The sequence below is a fragment of the Gossypium arboreum genome, chromosome 3 (genome assembly GCF_025698485.1).
Source record: "Gossypium arboreum isolate Shixiya-1 chromosome 3, ASM2569848v2, whole genome shotgun sequence".
Classification (NCBI taxonomy): Eukaryota; Viridiplantae; Streptophyta; class Magnoliopsida; order Malvales; family Malvaceae; genus Gossypium; species Gossypium arboreum.
In genome coordinates this window covers 75623340-75644295 of record NC_069072.1, presented here as the reverse complement: position 1 = coordinate 75644295, position 20956 = coordinate 75623340, and the positions used below count along the sequence as shown (strand labels likewise).

General features: G+C 33.7%; 1 protein-coding gene across 1 annotated transcript; it reads right to left on the bottom strand.

Annotated features, from left to right (window-relative positions):
* Positions 1-347: 347 nt before the first annotated feature.
* Positions 348-11464, bottom strand: LOC108479224 (pumilio homolog 5). Its single transcript, XM_017781690.2, has 10 exons — positions 11168-11464; positions 7819-8505; positions 4438-5852; positions 4202-4343; positions 3984-4091; positions 2934-3146; positions 2711-2821; positions 1986-2180; positions 1207-1378; positions 348-600 (listed from the first exon to the last, which is right to left on the bottom strand). The coding sequence occupies exons 2-10, from the start codon at positions 8467-8469 to the stop codon at positions 572-574; spliced, it is 3036 nt and encodes a 1011-aa protein (XP_017637179.1). The 5' UTR covers positions 8470-8505; positions 11168-11464; the 3' UTR covers positions 348-571.
* Positions 11465-20956: the final 9492 nt, after the last annotated feature.

Here is a 20956-nt window from a genome sequence, read left to right as displayed (position 1 = left end):
TTTTAAATTAAATGTTCAAAATGATAAGATGTTAACTTTGTATAGCTCACCCTTAATTTGGTGGACAATTAAGTGAATTGCTTTACTAATGTTGATTTCTAAAATAAACTCACTATTGGGCTACTGTTTTTAGCCGTTTCAGTCCAAGGAAAAGTTAACCCATTAGAGATTTGAATTAAATATATAAACAATTAATTGAATTACTGGTATGAACTTTGAAACAAATCTTAATCCCAAAAAATCTTATAAGCCCAAGAGCTTTAGCAAGAAAGACGAGCACACGCAGATACACATATGCATTACTCGTTCACTAGAAAACATAAATATATGATGAAAACCTGCAAGCATTTGTCAAGCTAAATTTCAATCAATTTCCAAGCAATCACTGCAAGCTTTGTAAGTTTGTTTGATTCTATACATAGATATACATAAACACGGTTTAAAACATACAGTAATACATTTATTCCCCAACTTTTAACTATTTATCTAGCAGGCCTGGAACAGTTCCAGGCTGTTGTCTTCCCTAAGAATGATCAACAGTTTTCCCAAGTCACGCCTACTCGAAAGACTGCTAATGCCCCGAGGCTGAGGCATCGCTTTCTGCATTGAGCAATCAAGCATAAACCATCCTTAATTCAAGTTTCTATAAAATCAGGAAAATACTAAAAATAGAGCAAAGACGAAAGACCCAGTTTAATTTTGCAGCGTCGCATCACTTTCTGCATAGAGCGATAAGTATTTACCATGCCTATGTTTATTTTCGATAAAAACAGGAAAACAGAAATAGAACAAAGACAAAAGACCGGGTTTATTTTAGCAATAAAGAAAACACCTTATCTTATTCTTAGGCGATATTTCCCTTAGAATCCTCATAACATACCAGTAAATGGCAATTTCTCTAAACCTGCTTTTAACAGACATAAAAAAAAGTATTTTCCAACAATCCTTTTCTTTTTCTTTTCGTTTTTCAGGCTAAATGGAAGGTGTTTGTTTTTTGGTACAAATGTTCCCACAAAGTAATATGAATTAACAATAGTGCACACGACATGTAACATGCAGTAGTCCATTGTTTACATCAATACTTCATCATGTAACCAAATAAACAAGAGAACAATCTACTTTTCATCATGTAATAAAAAAAATTTTATTATAATTTCTTCTCAAATGATCTTAAAATTTATGTCAATGAATAGAAAATTAACGCACCTTCACCAAGCAGTTGCTCAAACCTAGCAGCAATGTGTTTCCCGTAAGTATATTTCTTCAAAGCATTAAGATGAACTCTTACACGATCCAGTAATAGTTCCCGTTGCCTATCATTGCTTACTTCAAGAACCTTCTGGACCACATAATTTGCAAATTGGTCCTTCATCATAGTCTAACAAATAAAAGTCAGAACATAATACTACGAGAAAAAGACATGTTCAATTTGCAAAATAATACATTTATAAAACATCACAAAACTAGTAACAATCCCTGAATCTTCATGCTCGTCAAGGCATCATAATCTCTACAGTTGATCGGTACAGTTTCACATTAGGGACAAACTAAAGGAAAAGAAAGTAAAGACGCCAAATTCCAAGTTTAGTACATTTTCGTTTGGGGCAAAGAGAACTGTGACAGTAGAACACCAGAACAAAAGTATTTGGATATCTCACTCGCACCATATAAACAGTCAGGTTCCCTCGATGATTCATAATTTAAGCAATGCATTATATCCAAACCCAGCTATTCATTTATCATAAGAAATTGGTTAGATCTTCAGAATTATATAAAGGTGAAAGCAATAAGTTTTAAACTGAACAAGGAAAATTTTAACCAAAAAAAATTGAACAAAGAAAATGGATGAAGTTGGAAAAACTGAGAAAATAATGGTCAATCACTTAAAAAGAAAAAACCCCAATAAGAAAAGAGTTCTAGATCTTGTCGAAAACTAAAGCTAACAGTGATAATTGGTTGCAATAAATGCTTTTTACTCAACTTACCAATAAAGAGTCATTTTCATCAGACTGTCCGATTATCTCCTCAACCAAATGCTCTCGTTCAGCAACATCACCATACTCCAAGCACTTCTCAACAACATTTGATGCATATTTATGTTGACTCATTTGTACAATTTTCCCAGTCAACTTGCTAATAATGTGGCTCCTTTCATGCGGCTTTCCCCTCTCCAAAACATGCTGCAAGTAGTAAAATCCAACAGATTGTTAATTTCAATCGAGATATCAGAAATTAGGGTGAGTGGGAAAGTACTAAAGAAAAATAATTAGGAACCAATAAAGAGGCCTTGATTTGATTCTCCCCATAGTCAGTATTATCAAATAAGGATAGATTTGCACTACCACCAATTTCCACAGCATATAGCAACCAATATATCAGCCACCGAAAATGGAAACTAACGAAAGAAACTAAAAGTGAAAAAGGAATAAGAAAACATTAGCAGATATGTCATAAGCCTATGTTGCTCCAAATCTTCATCTTTTGGAATACCATGTGCGACACCCAAGTTGTATACATACCCATATCGACAAACCCAAGTCCTAGTAACTTAGCTGTTCACATTCCTAGACAGCAGATCAATGAATTGGCAAAACAAATAAGCTGTTCTAAGCTCTCTAAAGACGATTCTTGTTTTGAGAAGCAAATAGTGTTCATAGAAATTATCCAATTAGCCATCAATAAAACTGACAATCAGAAGGTAAAAGCAAACCTGTGTAACATAATTTCCATACTGATCTTGAGAAAGGTCGTAAGCAGCATCCAAAATTTCATCAATGATGCATTTGCTTTGCAGTTTGTTTGAACAATGCTCCAAAACTCTCTATCACAAATCCAGAATAATAGCAAACGGTAAGAATATGGAATAACGGGCATATAAAATAAGACTTCTTATGTTCAGCCCTCTTGTAGGGACCAACAAAATGTAATATTACCTGAATGACACGACAACCATAGGGATGAGTAGAAAGGGTGGCAACTTGACCACGAAATGCCGAAATAATAAACCCAATTCTATCAGTAGGGATACACTCTATACACTTTTGTATGACGTGATTCCCATTTTGATCACGTACACATTTCATAACATGACCATCAAGCTCCTGGACAAGTCGGGTTTTTTTATCAAGATCAATCACTTCCAACGCCTGGAAAAACAAAATTCACATAAAGAATCTCAGGAAACCGCACTAAATTGATGAAGTGCTTTGTCATAATCCACGACTGAAACCAATTTTAAAATATAAGTACCTTTCACAAAAGAGATGGAAACTGAAAAACATGACAGCCACTATTTACCACTTCTATACAGTTCAAAAGATGCTTATCCATTTTATGACCCGAAGGCCCAATATCAGCTAGGATGCATCAAACAATAAAATAATAACTAATCTCCACATACATGTATAAATACATAAATATGTCAGAATATATTTTTATGTGCATATCTATAAGAATAACCAGTTATTAATCCAACATATTGATCATACCAACAAATTTATTTGATCATATAATATAATGACCGGATGCAGATGGATATTCTTCAAGAAAAGAAACTAAGATCTCATTACTGGGGACATGATCATATCATTGTCATTCTAAGAAAGTGAATAACAATTTATGGCCTTGTTGAGAGTCCTGCCGTTGTAAGGCTCTACTGTTCAATACATTGATATTTGAATAGCTTATGAAAGAACATATGGCTCAAAAAGGGCACAGCCATCCTTGACTCTCACTGAAAATTACATAAAAACAAATTAAAGATTGCATATATTTATATATAAGTCCAAGCTAAGAAGATGAATACTGGCCATTTTTTTTTTCAAAATGAATTAAACTAATCATAATATTTGATGATAGTATTTGTTTCAATGATTCTTTCTTTTCTGGGGTCAAATTTTTAAAACAATAAACGTGAGTCTCATCCACTGAAATATTCAAGCTACATCCCTGTGAATATCATACTTATAAAAGGTTCCATATACCTTCTGTATCACACGACAACCATACATTTGCAGACTAAAGTTTAACATATTTCCAACCAGTTGATCAGAAAGTTCATTTCGCTGCTCGCAACTCCCATGCTCAAAGAACTGCAACACAGCAGCAAAATTCAGCAATCCAAAATGCTATTCAAATTGCTTACAATTCCCACTAAAAGTAAATTACTTGAAGCATTCATAAAACACATTTAAAACCATACCTTTTGAATGACGTAATTACCAAAAACATCAGTCATTAATCTTGAAGCATGCGGAAGGACTTCTTTGTAAACAAACTCCTTGTCCTCAATACAGCAATGCTCCAGCTTCTGCTGGATAAATCGACTCCCATGTTGATCAACACTGAAGTCAAACAGGTATTAAATTATTTCTCCCGCTAGCAATAATAATCACATTATATATAGAGAATGAAAACAAACTTGATAGAGAAAACTGCCTGAATTCAACTATACGACCAAATATATCAGAGAGCTCAAATTTTCGGGCATTGCTGGATTTCAGTTCTTCGAGAAAGGAATGCCTTTTGGAGTCCTCAAAGCTGCTGACTCTCTGTCCTTGCCATGCAGAATAAGGTCCTGCTTTTGGAGGAAACCTAGTTTCATTTCTGCGACCTAGAGGAGTCATTCCACCTACCGGTGATGATGGCATCAGCGGACTAGCAACTGGTGATGTAGGGTATTGGGCAATAACACCCATGCTGTGGTGACCTCCATAAAAGCCACCACCAATACTTCCAACTTTCCCAGGATTTGGAATGCTTAGCCTCCCATTAATAGGAGGCTGAACTTTTGGATCTCCAATATAAGCAGCACCACTTGACTCTTTCTGCACAAAAGAATCAATTTGGCCCCCAGAAGCACCAGTTGATGACAAATGACCATGCTGAACAGAAGCACCATATGTGCTGCTAAACGAATGTGGGAGGTATTGCATATGAAGTGGATCGACTAAGGAAGGTGGCAGCACTAATCCATGCTGCCCATAGAAGTGGCCAAGATGCTGTAAATCACTTGTATGAGGAGTGTTTTCCCCAGTTGAAGCACCATAAGTTCGATTATTGAAGCTTGAACCAGAAGCAGTAGAGTCAAATGGCAAAGAAATAGCAGCATGAGAAGGGTATCCACCCATAAATGGGGGAAGAAATGCAGGATTCAATGGATATCCACCGATATTGTATTGTGAAGCATATAGACCAGATGGCTGAAAATTGGCATAAAGTGGGTTTGCAGAAGTCATATATGGTGCTGCTGTTGCATACATGGGAAGCGTGAGTCCAGAAGAATGCAATAATGGTTGTGATGCCACAGAAGAGAACCTAGAATGGCTATACAGATGGCTCAATCCTTGAGAACTGGCCTGTGCTGGAAGTCCTTGGGCCTGATGTGGAGAAGCTGGTTGAATGGATGAATAATATTCTTGAGGCATATTCCTTCCATGAGACTGCTGTGCTTCTTGTTTTTGCCTCATTCTGGACTCTACAGTGGAAAGTATGACAGACTGTGAAACATCACCAGAGGAATCCGCATCTGACTTAGCATCTTTCACATTGGTATCATTTTTTGAAGATGTTGATAATCTAACCACCTGTTCAGGACATTGCGAGCTCTGAATAGAGGTCTCTGAAGAATCCTTGTGGGGTATCAAACTAATAGCATGAGCATCCGGGGCATTTGTATCCATGCAGGCATCAGAAGAATGCACGACCGATTCAGGTACTTTTGAAGAAGAGTTAATGGAAGAAAAATTTGACGAGATGGCATTAACATCATGATCTATTGGTTCATCTGCTGTGGTGATGCCTGATGAACGTGACTGACTATACACAGGTGAAGGGGTGCGGGGGAAGTCTTCCTACACATTCGCCAAGAAATAAAGCAGAACATCAATATAAGGCAACACAACTAAAAAAATCCAAACGCAAAAATGCCGAAAGCTATTAACACAATGGCAATAATATCAATACATGTAAATTCCGTGTAAGACAACTTTGAATTGAACTTCATAGGAACACCATGGCTGCAAAGGGTAGATTTATAAGAGGTTGAAGTCTGAATGTGATCCTTCATCTGTTTCTACTCTACTATTTTAATTCTTTATCCCAGTTCCAATGATTTTAATCCATATACTCCTATTAAAAGCCAATTTAAGAATAATTGATGATGATTTTAATATATTTTCCATTTAACTTATATGATGTGCCACTCTGGTGATTACCTGATATGCCACGCTATGGCGGATTAACTTTTTTCGGCTACATGGCACATATCAATCTAAAAAGAACATTTTTTTTTCTTTTAATAAAATCATAAATAATTCTTTGGTTAACTCTAAAAGAACTTTTTAGAAAAAGTTTTTCTATTAAAACTATTTTTCTTTTGTGGACTAATGTGTACCACATGGCCAAGCAATATTCATGTTGGCATGACACATCATCAGTAAGAAAGTGATATAGCCAAGTTCATGCACAGAATTTGAACACCGTAGCAATTGTCCTTAAATTGACCTTTAATAAAACGTACAAAGAATAAGATTATTAAAATTAAGGAAGAAGTGTAAGAAACACCGGAGAGTGAGAAAGAAGCAGAGATACATAGCAGCACTCTAGAAGAAATGAGAGGCAGCAGTATATCAGAACACCTGAGAGTCATTTAAATTGTATGTGACTTTGTTTTCTCAGCCTCTATGCGAACACACAGGCAAGAATATAGGACTGCATGTAGTTTTCTTCGTAACATTTGAGAAGAAAAATGTTGAAATATTTTAAATTGGCATCATTCTACAGAGTCTATCCATCCAACTGCTGATGTGCAGTGCATTAAAAGAGAAAAAAAAAACCCAACAAACGAGACATCACTTGTTTCCTGGGTTATCTTATGCCAGTTATCTCTTATAAAAATGTGGTTATGAAACTAGTTTGATGTGAAAAAAGCAACTACAGCAATCTTAAAAGTAGCTTGACTTTGGTTCAAGCGTCCAATGTGGATGTATCTAAGGGATACATATATGAGAAAATTTTATTTAAAATTATCACAAAAATATATGAATATATTATTATGTAAAAAAATACTGCCATAAAAAAAAATTTTGCTTAAATTAAAATATTTTATTTCTTGTTAATATTAAATATTTGCGTTTTCGTCAACCTTAAATCCTTGATATTAGATTTTATATGATCAATTAGTAGTCCAAAATATCAAAGGCCTAAGGCCCTTATTTTTCTTATTGACCCAGAGAATATTAGTTGTTTCTTCCTTTATTTCCTCCTTTTCTGTTTTCTTCTTTTCTTCCTTCTCCTTTTCCTTCTTTTTCTTTATTTTTTTCTTTCTTCTCCTCCTACCCCTCTTATTTCTATGTTCTCTCTAAACTCATGCTACAGCAGCACCCAAAAAACCCAGAATTTGGCAGTGGACTTCCGCGCTTGTCGCCAATCTCAGACAACTGGCATCAGATTTTCACCAAACCACATATTCCCCTTTATCTCCTATTTCCATTTCTTCAATTAGATTTTTGAAGGAAAAAAAAAAAAAGGAAGAAGAAGAAACCAAGATGATTAGTTTTCACATGTTCAAGCATCTATATGTTATGTGTACTAGTAGCCCATTGATATCTAAATACTGTATTAGTAGAAGCATGACAGACAATATAATAAATAAAATATTGGACTCTCACCAATAATACTGTACTGGAGAGTTCTTTTTCAGCCCCAAAAATTTTTTGCCCAAACATACAGGAGAGTTAACTCACCAACATCTCTCTGGAAATGGCGGACATATAACAAATAAATAAAAAAGAATAAATAGAAAAAAGATAAGAATACCTGTATCAGATCAACCAAACTCTTGTGGCGACCAGGGAAAGTTGCTAAGTCTTGTTCAAGCAAAGGCTCATTACTATCTTCTGCCCACTTGTCTAAAGCTTGTATAGGGGATGATCTATCATCCTCAACTTCCTCCTTATGTGTAGTGAGTGAAGTTCGATAAAAAGGTAACGACCCATTGCCACTATCATCCACAGATGTTGCTCTCCAGTTACTACCGAAACCACCAATATGGCGTGCCAAGCGTCGGTTTTCATGTGAGATGAGGGGCAGTGGAAGCCTTGGATTTAAGTTAATGTTGGAGCAATAGTAAGCAAAATAAGCTGGATGAGAACGCAGTTGCTCCTCAGACTCACACTTGTCAATGACACTGCTCAAATTTGCCAGGCTTGAAGTCAGGCTAGTGTTCTTTTGAGCCAAAAGGTTTCCAAGTGCTGTAAATGAACCTTCCATACTTGGTGGAGCACTCCCACTTCGATTTGGCACTGTATCTGTTTGATCTCCACGGATTTTTTGTCCTTTCAAAAGCATTGTCAACTCCTCTACTTCCATATCCTTCAACTGTGAATCAAATACTAAAGCATCCTTTGAAGTGCGCCACTTTGTGGCCCCACTACTTTCTATCATTCGCATCGGGCTCTCAGTTGCCATGTTCTATGGAGAAAGATCATCAAAGACTTCGTTTTCCTAATAACAGTAAGAATCACATTATTCTCTTGGAACGCGCATGGATGCAATGCCTTGTCACTATTAGAACTCACTGCTAATCATTCACAAGTATGAACATGATGAAAGTGGTACCATTTTCATGGTAAAGCATGAGATGTTGCATTTATTGCCAGAAAAAGTGACAAAAACAAGTAATCAAAATGATACCATATGAGCATAAAGGTTCTGACATAAGTGACAGATTCAAATATGAATCTAATATATATACAATTCAAGCATTAGCAAATATATATAAGAACCTTTTAGCAGAAATGAAAAAATGCTTTTTTTGGTTTCCTTTTGTTCCTACATAGGATAGGGCTATCAAATTCGCAGGGTCCACAATAACATTAGGAAAACAAGTAAATCTAATACTATGTTAGAATTTGAAATTTGAGTCTCAAGTTCTGGGTTTCCCTTAGGGGGAGCAAAAATACTGTATAAAACTATGACCTAATATTTGGAAAACATGCAAATCTAACTGTTACATTACATTTGCCTAAACCATTGTCTTCAACTCATGCACCCAGACAATATAAGTACCTCAAACTCTTTCAGGAGAGGCACACGACCAGTGCACCTACAACCTTTCCTTTTTGGGTAAGGCGATGAGCATAAAAAAGACAGACGCTTTACTGAAGTTCTATTTAATTTCTTTTAGTTTTAAGTTTTTTCCTCATCAGATACCCTTACTGGTAAGAAAGTGATAATATCAAACTCCCTATTTTCTCGATATGTTAGTATTCAACAACAAACATGGAACCCTGATAAAATTATGCATACTGACGAACATAAAAAAAAATGCATATTTTGTAGATAAACTGGCCCACTCTTTAGAGCTATGTTACTCATACTCAAGTATGAGTCTCGGATATGGGTATATGCTTGACATGGTTATAGTCAGAATTTTCTAAGATCCTTGGAGATCATACCCCCAATCCAAGTGTTTCACACCACTACTTCCAGAAAAAGGAAGAGCTGGAGCAACACAGCCTTAAAAGGGTTTATTATTATATATCTTAAGCTCATATATATGATATAATAAATATATACAAGACATGCATGTAAAATCAAACATATATACACACTTTCCCTTACTTCACTTAGTGCACTTTTTGTGCCTTGCAATTGAGGAGTTTTAGCACCAAGAGTGTGCCTTATGCCCTTGACAACATTGGTCTAAATAATATACAAATCCTACATCTATGCAAATTTATGGTTAAACCCATAAAATATAAGAATATAAAATCAACAAAAAAAGTTAAGAAAATTATCAAAGTTTTTAATCAACTCAATGCTGATTATCTGTGATGTGAGAATTACGCAACTTTCTTTTTTATTACTCCACTCAACAACTAATCAATCCACAATACTGAACATTTAGAGGATAAGTAGTATCTTTCAAATAAACAATTAAATACTTTTATATACCTGCACATCTAAGAAGGTCAGTCTTCAAGTACGTTGACAATATTGTCAAAGCGTCACTGTTATGAGACATTTTCACACCAGAAGGACATCCGGCTTAGCACAACACATTTATAGGTTTCTAAATCTCAAATCAGATACAAAAACAGCTTTGATCTTCTATGTATATGAGGAAATATAATTAGCTTATATCTATAGGTCATGACTTTAATATAGGATTCATTTAAACACAAACAACTACATAGAAGAAATAAAATTCATAAAATGAGGTTTCCTCGATAACGTCAATTGCAAAGCAAGCAAGCTAAGACATTTCAAAACCAGAAAGACTAGAAAAAATTAATAAATATCGATACATGCAACAAGACAAACACACAAATAGACATCAAGAGAAAACATGTGAAAGTCAAAATTAAACTGTTAACTGAAAATTTTGGTCAATCAAGACATGAACTTGAATGATGGATTATGTATTAGAAAAGATACAAACATCAAAGAAAGATGTCAGATGCATAGTACTCTAAGGAGAAAAAAAAAAACCTCACATAAGCAGAAAGGTAGGTTTTAGTAATACAGATGATTCATAAGCAAAAGCAAAAAGCGTCAACTTCACCAAAGCAAAGGCTGGTATGTAACCATCAACCAGCTTGACTCTTATCCCTTTGGACAACTAAATTTCAGTTCGTCGGCACAAAAACAGTAAATTATTGACCACATTATAATCCATACATGAATTCATTCAACCAAACCAGCTGTTGGCTCATATAGTTCAGACTTCGGTTCCAAATTCTTCCAGAACTCCATCCAGGCATATATGGCTAACAGCTATCGACCAGTATACATATACAGTAGTGATCAATTTGCATTTCAGACCTTAAGAAAAACTAACAAAACAGAAAATAAACCCAAGAAAAAGCAAGTCAACTTTCATCAATATTCTCAGCCGTAACACCCGCCAAAGAAACCCTTACTTTATCAACCAAAAAACTCACAGCTACACCCATTTACTTAATGAAACATATCATCACAAAACCATATTTAATATAATTAAACAGAACCCATTAATCTTAAAGCAAGAAACTATCTTTTACTCAACAATCGACCAATTCCAGAGACACCGAACAGCCAAAAACAATAACCAAACAAGCGCCCCCCAAAAAAAAAATAAAAATAAAAATAGAAGTTAGTGTTACCAAAGTTAAAAGACCCAAACCTTGGGAGTTTGAAACGACAACTCTTCACAAAATCTGTTGGAATCTCAGTAGACTTATGGAAATGCCAACTAAATCCAAAGCCCCATGCTTTAGCAAGAGAGAAAGTTTGTTGCTTTGATTGAGAAAGCAATTTTGTTTTCGAAGAAAGAGAAAGCAAAATCTTTACTTGCAGAGATTGCCTATGTTTTATTTTATCCCAAGGGTTTGAAGTTTTGGACTTCCAATTCTTTTTTCTTTTAATAATAATTTGGTAAAGCATAGCGTGAAAAGAAAAATGTAAAAAACAATGAATTGTAAAATGTTTACTTAGAGACTCTTGGAAATGACGGAATTGACATTCTGTATTTTCTTCGGGATAAACAAACTTAAAACTTTTATTAAAAATACATTTTAATAACTCAACATTCAAAAGTTACATAATTATCACTAAAATTATCGAAATATAACATTTTAGCCATTTATCCGTTAACTTTCGAGGATAATGAGGCAAGTTAATTTAAAGGGTTAATAACCAATTAAGCCCTTGAACTATACTAAAATATTAATTTGATACTTTTAAAATTTTCTTAATAATAATTTTAAAAAATTTAAAGAATAAACTACTTAGATAGTCACTCAACTTTTAACATGTTCCTATTTTGGTCACCGATTTTTTTATTAATTTAGTCACCTAGTTAGATTAATTTTCTTTTTTCGTCACTCCACCATTAAAATGTATTGGTTGTTAAAGTATGCCTAAAGACTAATCATGATATTATCATAATCACATACTCGTTTTACCTTATTTATTAATATAAAGTATTGTTGTAACAACCCGTTTTTAGGATTAATCGGAAAGTGATTTCGGGACCACAAATTTGATGTCAAAAAAATTATTTTATTATTATTTTAATATTCACATCATGATATTAGGGTTGTGTGAAAATTTCGTGAAGAAATTTTACTGTTTGAGTGGTTAATTCGGTAAAAAGAACTAAACCGCGAAAAACACAAAAGTTGAGTTTTATTAGCTAAAGGTGTCTAATAGCTATAGAACATTAAATTAAAGGTCCTTATGTTGATATTAGACCATTGACATGTTAAGTGGACATTAGTGGGCATGAAATGGATGTTTAACATTTTATTAATTAAGGATAATATAGTAATTTAGGAAATTAATAAGTTTAATAATAAAACAAACATTTGTATCATCTTTCTCTTTCAATTCCCCACCGAAAATGAAAAGTTTGAACAGCCATGGAAGCTTGAGTATTCGGCCAAGCTTGGAAGTTAATTCGATGAGTGGTTTTCTCCCAGTTTTTAATAATTTTTACGTTTTTGAGATCGTTGCTTCATAATCTAGCTAGCCCGTACCTCCGATTTCAAAACTATTAAAGTATTTGAATGTTTTTATTGTTGAATGCATGAGTATTTTGATAGTTGATGATGGAAAATAAATTATTGTTGTTGGATATACATGTTTTGTAAAGTGAATTTTGGTAAAAATGTCGATTTTGGACTAAATTGTGAATTATTGAAATTATGTGGTTGAAAGTGTGATTATTTGGAAAATATGGGCTGCTATGGCAATAAGAAGAATTCGGCTAAGCATGGGTAGGATGAAATTGCATGAAATTGTGATTTTATGTGATAAGGACTAAATTGCAAAAATGTGAAATAATAGGGGCAAAAGTGTAATTTTGTCAAAATTTGTAAATTGTGTTAAATTGAATGAATTAATGATTAAATAAGTAAATTTTGTTATTATATAGATTGAGAAAAATGAGATTCGAATCTAGAACGGAGGAAAACAAAATATTGAATTAGTCGACCTAATTCGTCGTTATAGCGAACGAGGTAACTTCGTATGCTAATAAACGTATTTAAATTGTGTTATAAATGCTTATTTATCATTGAATTGAATTGAATTATATATGTTTCATTATCATTGAATTGCTACGAATGTTGAACAAGCAAATACGAGCAAGAATCGACGAAGTTACGACATCCGAAAGTCTCGTACGAACCGTAGGAATATTATAGGATACAAATGTCATGACATTAGGATTACCGACATGTGATTACATGTAAGACCATGTCTGAGACATTGGCATTGTATTGTGATTACGTGTAAGACCATGTCTGGGACACTGGCATCGTTATTTGATTTCGTGTAATACCTTGTCTGGGACAATGACATCGATATGTGATAACATGTAAGACCATATCTGGGATATGGCATTGTATGAGCTTTATGTGATTTTCGAGTATCCTTAACGATTCTGAATGGTTCAATAGGCATAATCAAGACGAGAAGGAAAGTACAATTGAATTAAGTGATACAGGTTCGTACAGAACTTATATGAGAATCAAATGAAGGTAATTTGGTAAGTTTTTAGTGTATCATGTATATGAAATGAGAAAGATTTATGTATAAGTATGTTCCATGCCAAAATGTGTTTATTTGGCTATAATAAGGTATGAATTGAATGATATGTGAGATATGAGTTATAGTTGTTTTAACTAAATATACATATGGCACATAGTGTGCAAAATATCGTCATTTGATGATATTTCACATAATTCACTTGGCTAAAGAAAAGGTGATGGTAATTGAATTGGATAAAGTTTAGATATATAATTGCTTATGCATATGAAGATGTGAATGAATTGATAAGAAGTATTCAAACCATATGTGTTTTGAATGAATAAACTCATGAAAATCTTGATTAACTATGTGCATGAATTCGTGATAAAATGGTGCAATCATATAAATTATATCATGTTTTGAATAATGGTTTTAAATGCAGTTATTTAATAATATAATTTTATTACCATACGAGCTTACTAAGCTTTATAGCTTACTTTGTGTTATTTTTCTATGTTTTATAGTGATTCAAACGTTCGCTCGGGTTAGAAGTCAAAGGAGATGGCATCACACTATCCAGTTTTTGATTTCGGTATTTATACACTTGTGACTTGGTTATATGGCGTGTATAGGCTTGAGTCTTTTTTATAAAAGTTTTGGTGATCTATTTGGCCATTTTATATGGCTTATTAATGACGTATGTTTGATGTGTAATTTACCTTATGTAATGGCATAATTTGGTATGGTTGATGATGGTTCAAGATGATCATTTGGCTATTTGGTATATGTTGAGTATTTACTTATGAAAAACATGAATTTGGACTTAATAAATGAATGGTTAATAGATGATTTATGAGTCAAGCTTTGTTTGTGATTGATGGTAGTAAAAACACATATTGAAATAGGTTGTATTGATGAGTATGATATGTACTTTGGTATATGATCGAATAGGTAAGTAATGAGGAATGAATCATGCTAGTTAGTATGTGTTTGAATGTACAAATGGTATTGACTTGGGTAGTAAAATGGTTTAAGATGAAATGGCATGATTTGTATATGAATGGCATGTTTTGGTTTCCTATAAGTGCATTGAAATGGTATGAAATGATGTGGTTTAGGTATGCTTGAGGAAGGTGAGAAATGTGGCTTAAACCAAGCCTAATTTCACCCCTCAAGGTTGAGCACACAGGCGTGTGACTCGACCTTGTGTCTGCTATAACTTAATTAATCAAGTCAGTGAGTTACACGGCTTAGACACACGGGCATCTCTACTGGCCGTGTGTGATACATGGGCTGTCACATGGGCGTGTGACTGGCCGTGTGACCCAAGTCAGTTTACCCTCAGTTTTCCCACAGCTATGGCACACAGGCGTGTCTTCGACCGTGTAGTGCAAGTCAGTATGTATGCCCTGTTTTCACACGTCCTGTGACACAGGCGTGTTTGGTTCACACGGCCTGTTCACACGGTACGTGTGATCCCTTTATGCATGAAAATTTTCTAAATTTCCCAAAGTTTTCAAATGTTATCAATTTAGTCCTGAACCTCTTCCAAGTAGGTTTTAAGGTCTCGTAGAGCCTTATAAGGGACATTGTGATTATGTTTGATTAATGTTTATGTGATAATGGATTCAAGAATGAGAAATGTTTATTGTATGTTGTATTTGATCAGTAATGCCTTGTAGCCCTATTCCGGCGACGAATACGGGTTAGGGGTGTTATAATTGTCATTGTTATTTCAGTTTATTTTTCTGTGTATAAATAAATTGGTTAATAATGAATTCCTGAGAATAATATGATTATTCTTAAAAGGCCCTTAGTCAAGTATTATTGTGAGCTTGAACAATGATAATGCATTAAGACTAATGTGTAGTTGATTGATGACCAAGTGTTGTCATTGACATAGAGATATCAAAATCGATATATAAGTATGTATTAGAGAACAACATACTGGACTAACCCACTATGAGTATGTTTCTTGAACTATTATGTAATAGTCACAAAATTACTCATAGTGATAACTATGTATATGATTTAGACTTGAGATCATCATTGTCTCAATATAGTAAGTTGTATATTTTGACATAGTCAAACGTCTACCATAACAGATTATACTATAAAGACTGATGTTGAGTATGTCATAATCTATGTAGTGGGATATGATTGATTAAGATAGCATTTTTTCCCTCCTGCATAATGGGAGTAAATCTTAGGCCTCTTGATAGAGTGAGACTAGAAATGCATGACCATGTTCAAATAAGTTGATATGAGATATCACACTAATTTGTTTATTGTAGTCTACTCAGAATATCAAGAAATATGATATTGGGCTATACAAGTGTGACTATTCCATGACTTGTGTCCAATCTAGATATTAAGGATAAAAGGATATAATACATGAAAAAGATTATCACAAAAAGGTTAGGTCGAATCACGACTTCTTGTAACTTGGGTAGCAATGATGCATTGCTAGATACCACTAATTGCTTGTAATATTAGAAACATTCTAGTATTACTACTAATGTTACAAGAGCCTACAGGGTCATACCCTATACTTGAAGCGAACAGAATCCAAATACTTTTGGTATTGTATTTAGCTACCACATGAATTAAATTAATTATTGAATTAATTTAATTTGATAGTTAAATATTGAACACATTATATGTATAAGCTTGTTGTACTCAAATAGAGAACATAGATAAAATTAATATATGAATTTGATTCATACAAAATATTAATTGAATATAATTTACTGAAAGGCATAATTGCAAAAAAGCTCTCAACCTTTGGTGGCTTTTGAATATATGCCCCTAACCTTTTTTTTTTAAATTTCGGCCCTCAACATAATAGATTGGTATATGGCGTTCCAATTGACAGATAACGTGGCAAACATTTAAATAATAACGTTGACGTGGCAAAAAAATTTAAACAAATTTAATAAACAAAAAAAAACCTAAATCTCCCAAATCATCTCAAACCCCCAAATTTGAAACTTTTTTCCAAAATTTTAAAATCCCCAACTCGTCAAATTCCCCAAATAGTGAAATCCCCAAATCCATAACATCTGAAATCTTTGTTGAATCCCTAAAATCTTAAAATCCTCAAATCTTAAAATCCCTAAATCTTTAGCAATCTGAAATATTCTTGAAATCCCTAAAACTTTTACAAACCAAATCGTTGAATTCCTAGAACTTTTAGGAACGAAAAAGCTTTTTGTAACCTAAAATCGAAAGGTAGATGCTTTCTTATTTGGTTTGTTGGGAATATAAATTCCAATTTTGGTTTGGTTTGTTGGTTATTTGTGATTTATTATTGCAATTTTTAGTGCCACAATGTAGGGTTTCTTTTGTCGATTTGTGATGCGAAAGTGGTCCTGATGTTGTTGATAAAGCTATTGTTAAAATTGTAGATGGTTATTTGTGATTTATTATTGCAATTTTAATGCCACAATGTGGGGTTTGTTTTGTTGATTTATGATGCGATAATGGTCCCGATGTTGTTGATTTCTATTACCCAAGCAAAAAGATATCGTTAAAATTGTAGATATCTGCTATTATTTTGTATTGTATTCAAATAAGTGGTCTCGATGTAGGTAGTGAGTTTTTTTTAATGTTTTTTTCTTAGAAATTTGTTTGTTTATGCTTTGCAGATGTCATTAGATGAGGAATATTATATTATTTTGCACGTGGGTAGGCATTTTGCAAAAGACCATATGTTAGATATGTAGATGGGGAAAGGATTAGGCTTAAAGAGGACTCCGACACAATATCTTATTTTGAATTATGTAAAATAGTGAAAATTAGGATATGGTTTAACACTGTCATGTTAATATATTTTCATGAACCTGGTACAGTAAGGTTACAAAATAATCTAAGGATGATTTATGATGACACTTCAACCATAGCTATGTTAGACTTGTGGGTCAAGTTTAAGGAGATTGGCCTGTATCATTAAACTTAACAAAAATTGAATACAACTCATATTGTACTCGATTCAGAGTTACCGGAGTATAAAGAGGGGCATGTATGTGCAATTCAAGGGTACCGAAGTATAATTAGGGGCACGTATGTGTAATTTAAGGGTACCGAAGTACAAACAGAGGCACATATGTGCAATTTAGGGGTATCGAAGTACAAACAAGGGCACGTATGTGTAATTCAAAGGTACCAACGTACAATCAAGGATATGTATGTGCAATTCAGGGCACCAAAGTACAAACAGAGGCACATATGTGCAAATCAGGCAATAATTAACTATAAGCATTTTAGTACATAACTATAATGTAAAACTATACAAGTAGAAATTCAATTACACATTGAAATACTATGAAGTTACATTGACAACTATAGCGTAGAAATACGATCGAGCTAATCCCTTATTTTCACCTTTCCTAAATTTAAATTGGTTAAGATTTATCTTAATCTAAATAAATAAGCATATTCAATTAAGTGTTTCAATAAATCTCGAACATTCAATTCAATCCATAAATGAACATTCAAATCAATCCATAAACCACTTTTATCCATAGTTATAATTTTGCCCCTAACATATTAACTTTTCACAATTTAGTCCTTTAAGCTCATAATTTAAAATCTAAGCATTTTCATCCTTATTTCATGCTAGCCGAATTCATTAGGGACCTATATCCACCCATATAAACCATTATTTCACAAATTTATCATAAATTTTACTACTTTTACAAATAAGTCCTTTCTACGTAATTAAGCATGCAAACATTAGAATTTCTTAATGAAATTTTAATATGACCTTACTAACGTCTCATAGACAATAAAATAAAAAATAATAATTTTACTAGTCAAATTTGTTGTCTTGAAACCACTGTTCCAATTTCATTGAAAACATGTAACACCCCTTACCTGTATTCGACGTCGGGACAGGGTTCAAGGTGTTATCAGACTTAAACATTCACAATGATGCAAAACTGGGTTACAAAATTTCGTCCAAAATTAAAACTTTTCAAATACATGTATATCGTCCCTTATACGGGTCTTTGATGACTAAAACATACATCGGGGTGGTTCGGGACTAAACCGAGAACTTTAGAAAATTTTGGGAAACTTATAAAAATTTTCATGAAACAGGGTCACACACCCATGTGGACACAAGGACACGCCCGTGTGTTTCTAACACGCCTGTGTCTCTCTGTTTATGACGTCAGCAAAACAAATTGAACCACTTGGCCAAGCCACATGCCCGTATGCTAGGCCGTGTCCTCTACACGGTTGAGACACTAGCCATGTCTCTGCCCGTGTGGCTAGCACTTAGGCTATTTTCCAAGCCTTTTTGCTACCATTAATACCGCACATACTTAAATACATTATAGACACATACAATGTAGCATCAAGTAAATGATTAAACATCCTCCAATAAGACTCAATTGTAATATTCATATATCATCATACATGTGTTTTGCTTACTCATTTTATACCAAGTCTAAACACACCAATTCACAATCAATTGAACACTTCATTTTAATTATTACTTGTACATTTCTACCATGCTTGCCTAAGTCATTCCACACCAATTTCATGTTCAAGCATTGTTGACTTATTGCCATATCATACTTTTATTTTCTGGTTATGACCACTTCGTTTGGTCATAAGATATTCATCAAGCATACATACCGTAATACTAACCATTCATGTGAAATAGTTATAATCACATGACCACATCACAAGGAATCAATAAATAGCTTGGATAAATAAGCTTACAAGCCATAACCCATACAAGCCACATCTCATGGCTAAACACAACGAATCAATTTAAGCCAACATCTTGGCCAAATCAAAATAATACAGATCATAATGACTAAGTCCCTATACATGCTGCCTGATAGTGTGATGCTGCCTCCAGCAATCTCCAACCCCGAGCTGACCTGATAACACTAAAGAAAGGGAGATGAGGGAGTAAGCTTAAAGCTTAGTAAGTCCAAATGAAAATAATAAGCAAATTACCAACATGATTCCATGGTAATATAACCATAATTATACTTTTACTTAATATTCTGGTCATGATGTTTTCTTGAGTCAACTTAATATTCTGGTCATGATGTTTTCTTGAGTCATAGTCACTTAATTATTTATATCTGGAGCTACGGAACTCCAAATCAAGATCCGATAATTTTTCCTGAAACTAGACTCACATATCTTCTTATCATAACATTTTCAGAATTTTTGGATTAGCCAATAAGTACAGTTTATTCTTTAAATTCACCCCTGTTCTGCTATTTGTCAGCTTCAACCCTTCTTTACTAAAAATCAATTATCTCTTAGTATAGGATTCGATTAATGTTCCTGTATATTTATCTTGAAAATAGACTCATTAAGGATTTATTCATATAAATTCTAACCCACAATAATTTTTTTAAAATTTTTAGTGATTTTCCAAATTTGAGACAAGGGTGCCCGAAATCACTCTGACTCTGTCTCACAAAAGTTCAAATATCTCATAATATGAAACTCTTTTTCTTACACCATTTCTTCTATGTGAAACTAGATTCAGTAAGATTTAATCTCATATCTTATTTAGTCTCTAATTCAATTTCTATAATTTTTGGTGGATTTTCGAAATCACACAACTGCTGATGTCCAAAACTGTTTTAGTGCAATATCATTATAACTATCATATGATGACATAATAACATAATCATCAAGATTATTCATCATTCAAGCATTCTAGCTTATTAATCAAATTTTCATATACATATACATGAATATACCTTTTTGTCATATATCATCCTGTAACAAAGCATTACTCATGAGTATAACATACGTACCTGTACGTATCTTTAGCATATCGAATAACTTTACCTTCATTACCATGTCAATCTCGGGACTTTCATTGTATCATTCATTATAATACCCCTTAAACACTTGGAATACTATTGGATACAAAGAAACTTGCACATAAGTGCCACATAAACATACGTAGCCAAAGCTACCTTATAACATGTAACACATCCATAATAAACTCGGACCTCTCAACGAGCTCGGATGTTACATGTATCGCATCCATTATGAACTCGGACCACTCAATAAGCTCGGATGCTCACATCCATAATGAACTCGGACCACTCAACAAGCTTAGATGTCACATATATCACGAACTTGGACCACTCAACAAGTTCGGATTCTCACATATATCACGAACTCGGACCGCTTAACGAGCTCGGATTTCTTAATTCCTAGTGACATGTCACTTGTATCCTAAACTATTCCTAAGGTTCAAACGGGATTTTCCACACTTGCACATAGCATCCTTATCGCACTTGCTTGTCATGTCGTGAACAATGACCATAATATCATTCATGCTTACCAATTCACCATTCTCATATTCATGAAATAAACATTGCATTGCCCATTAATAACATTTAGACATTTGTCACATAATACAATCATCATATCAACTATATAAATATTCATC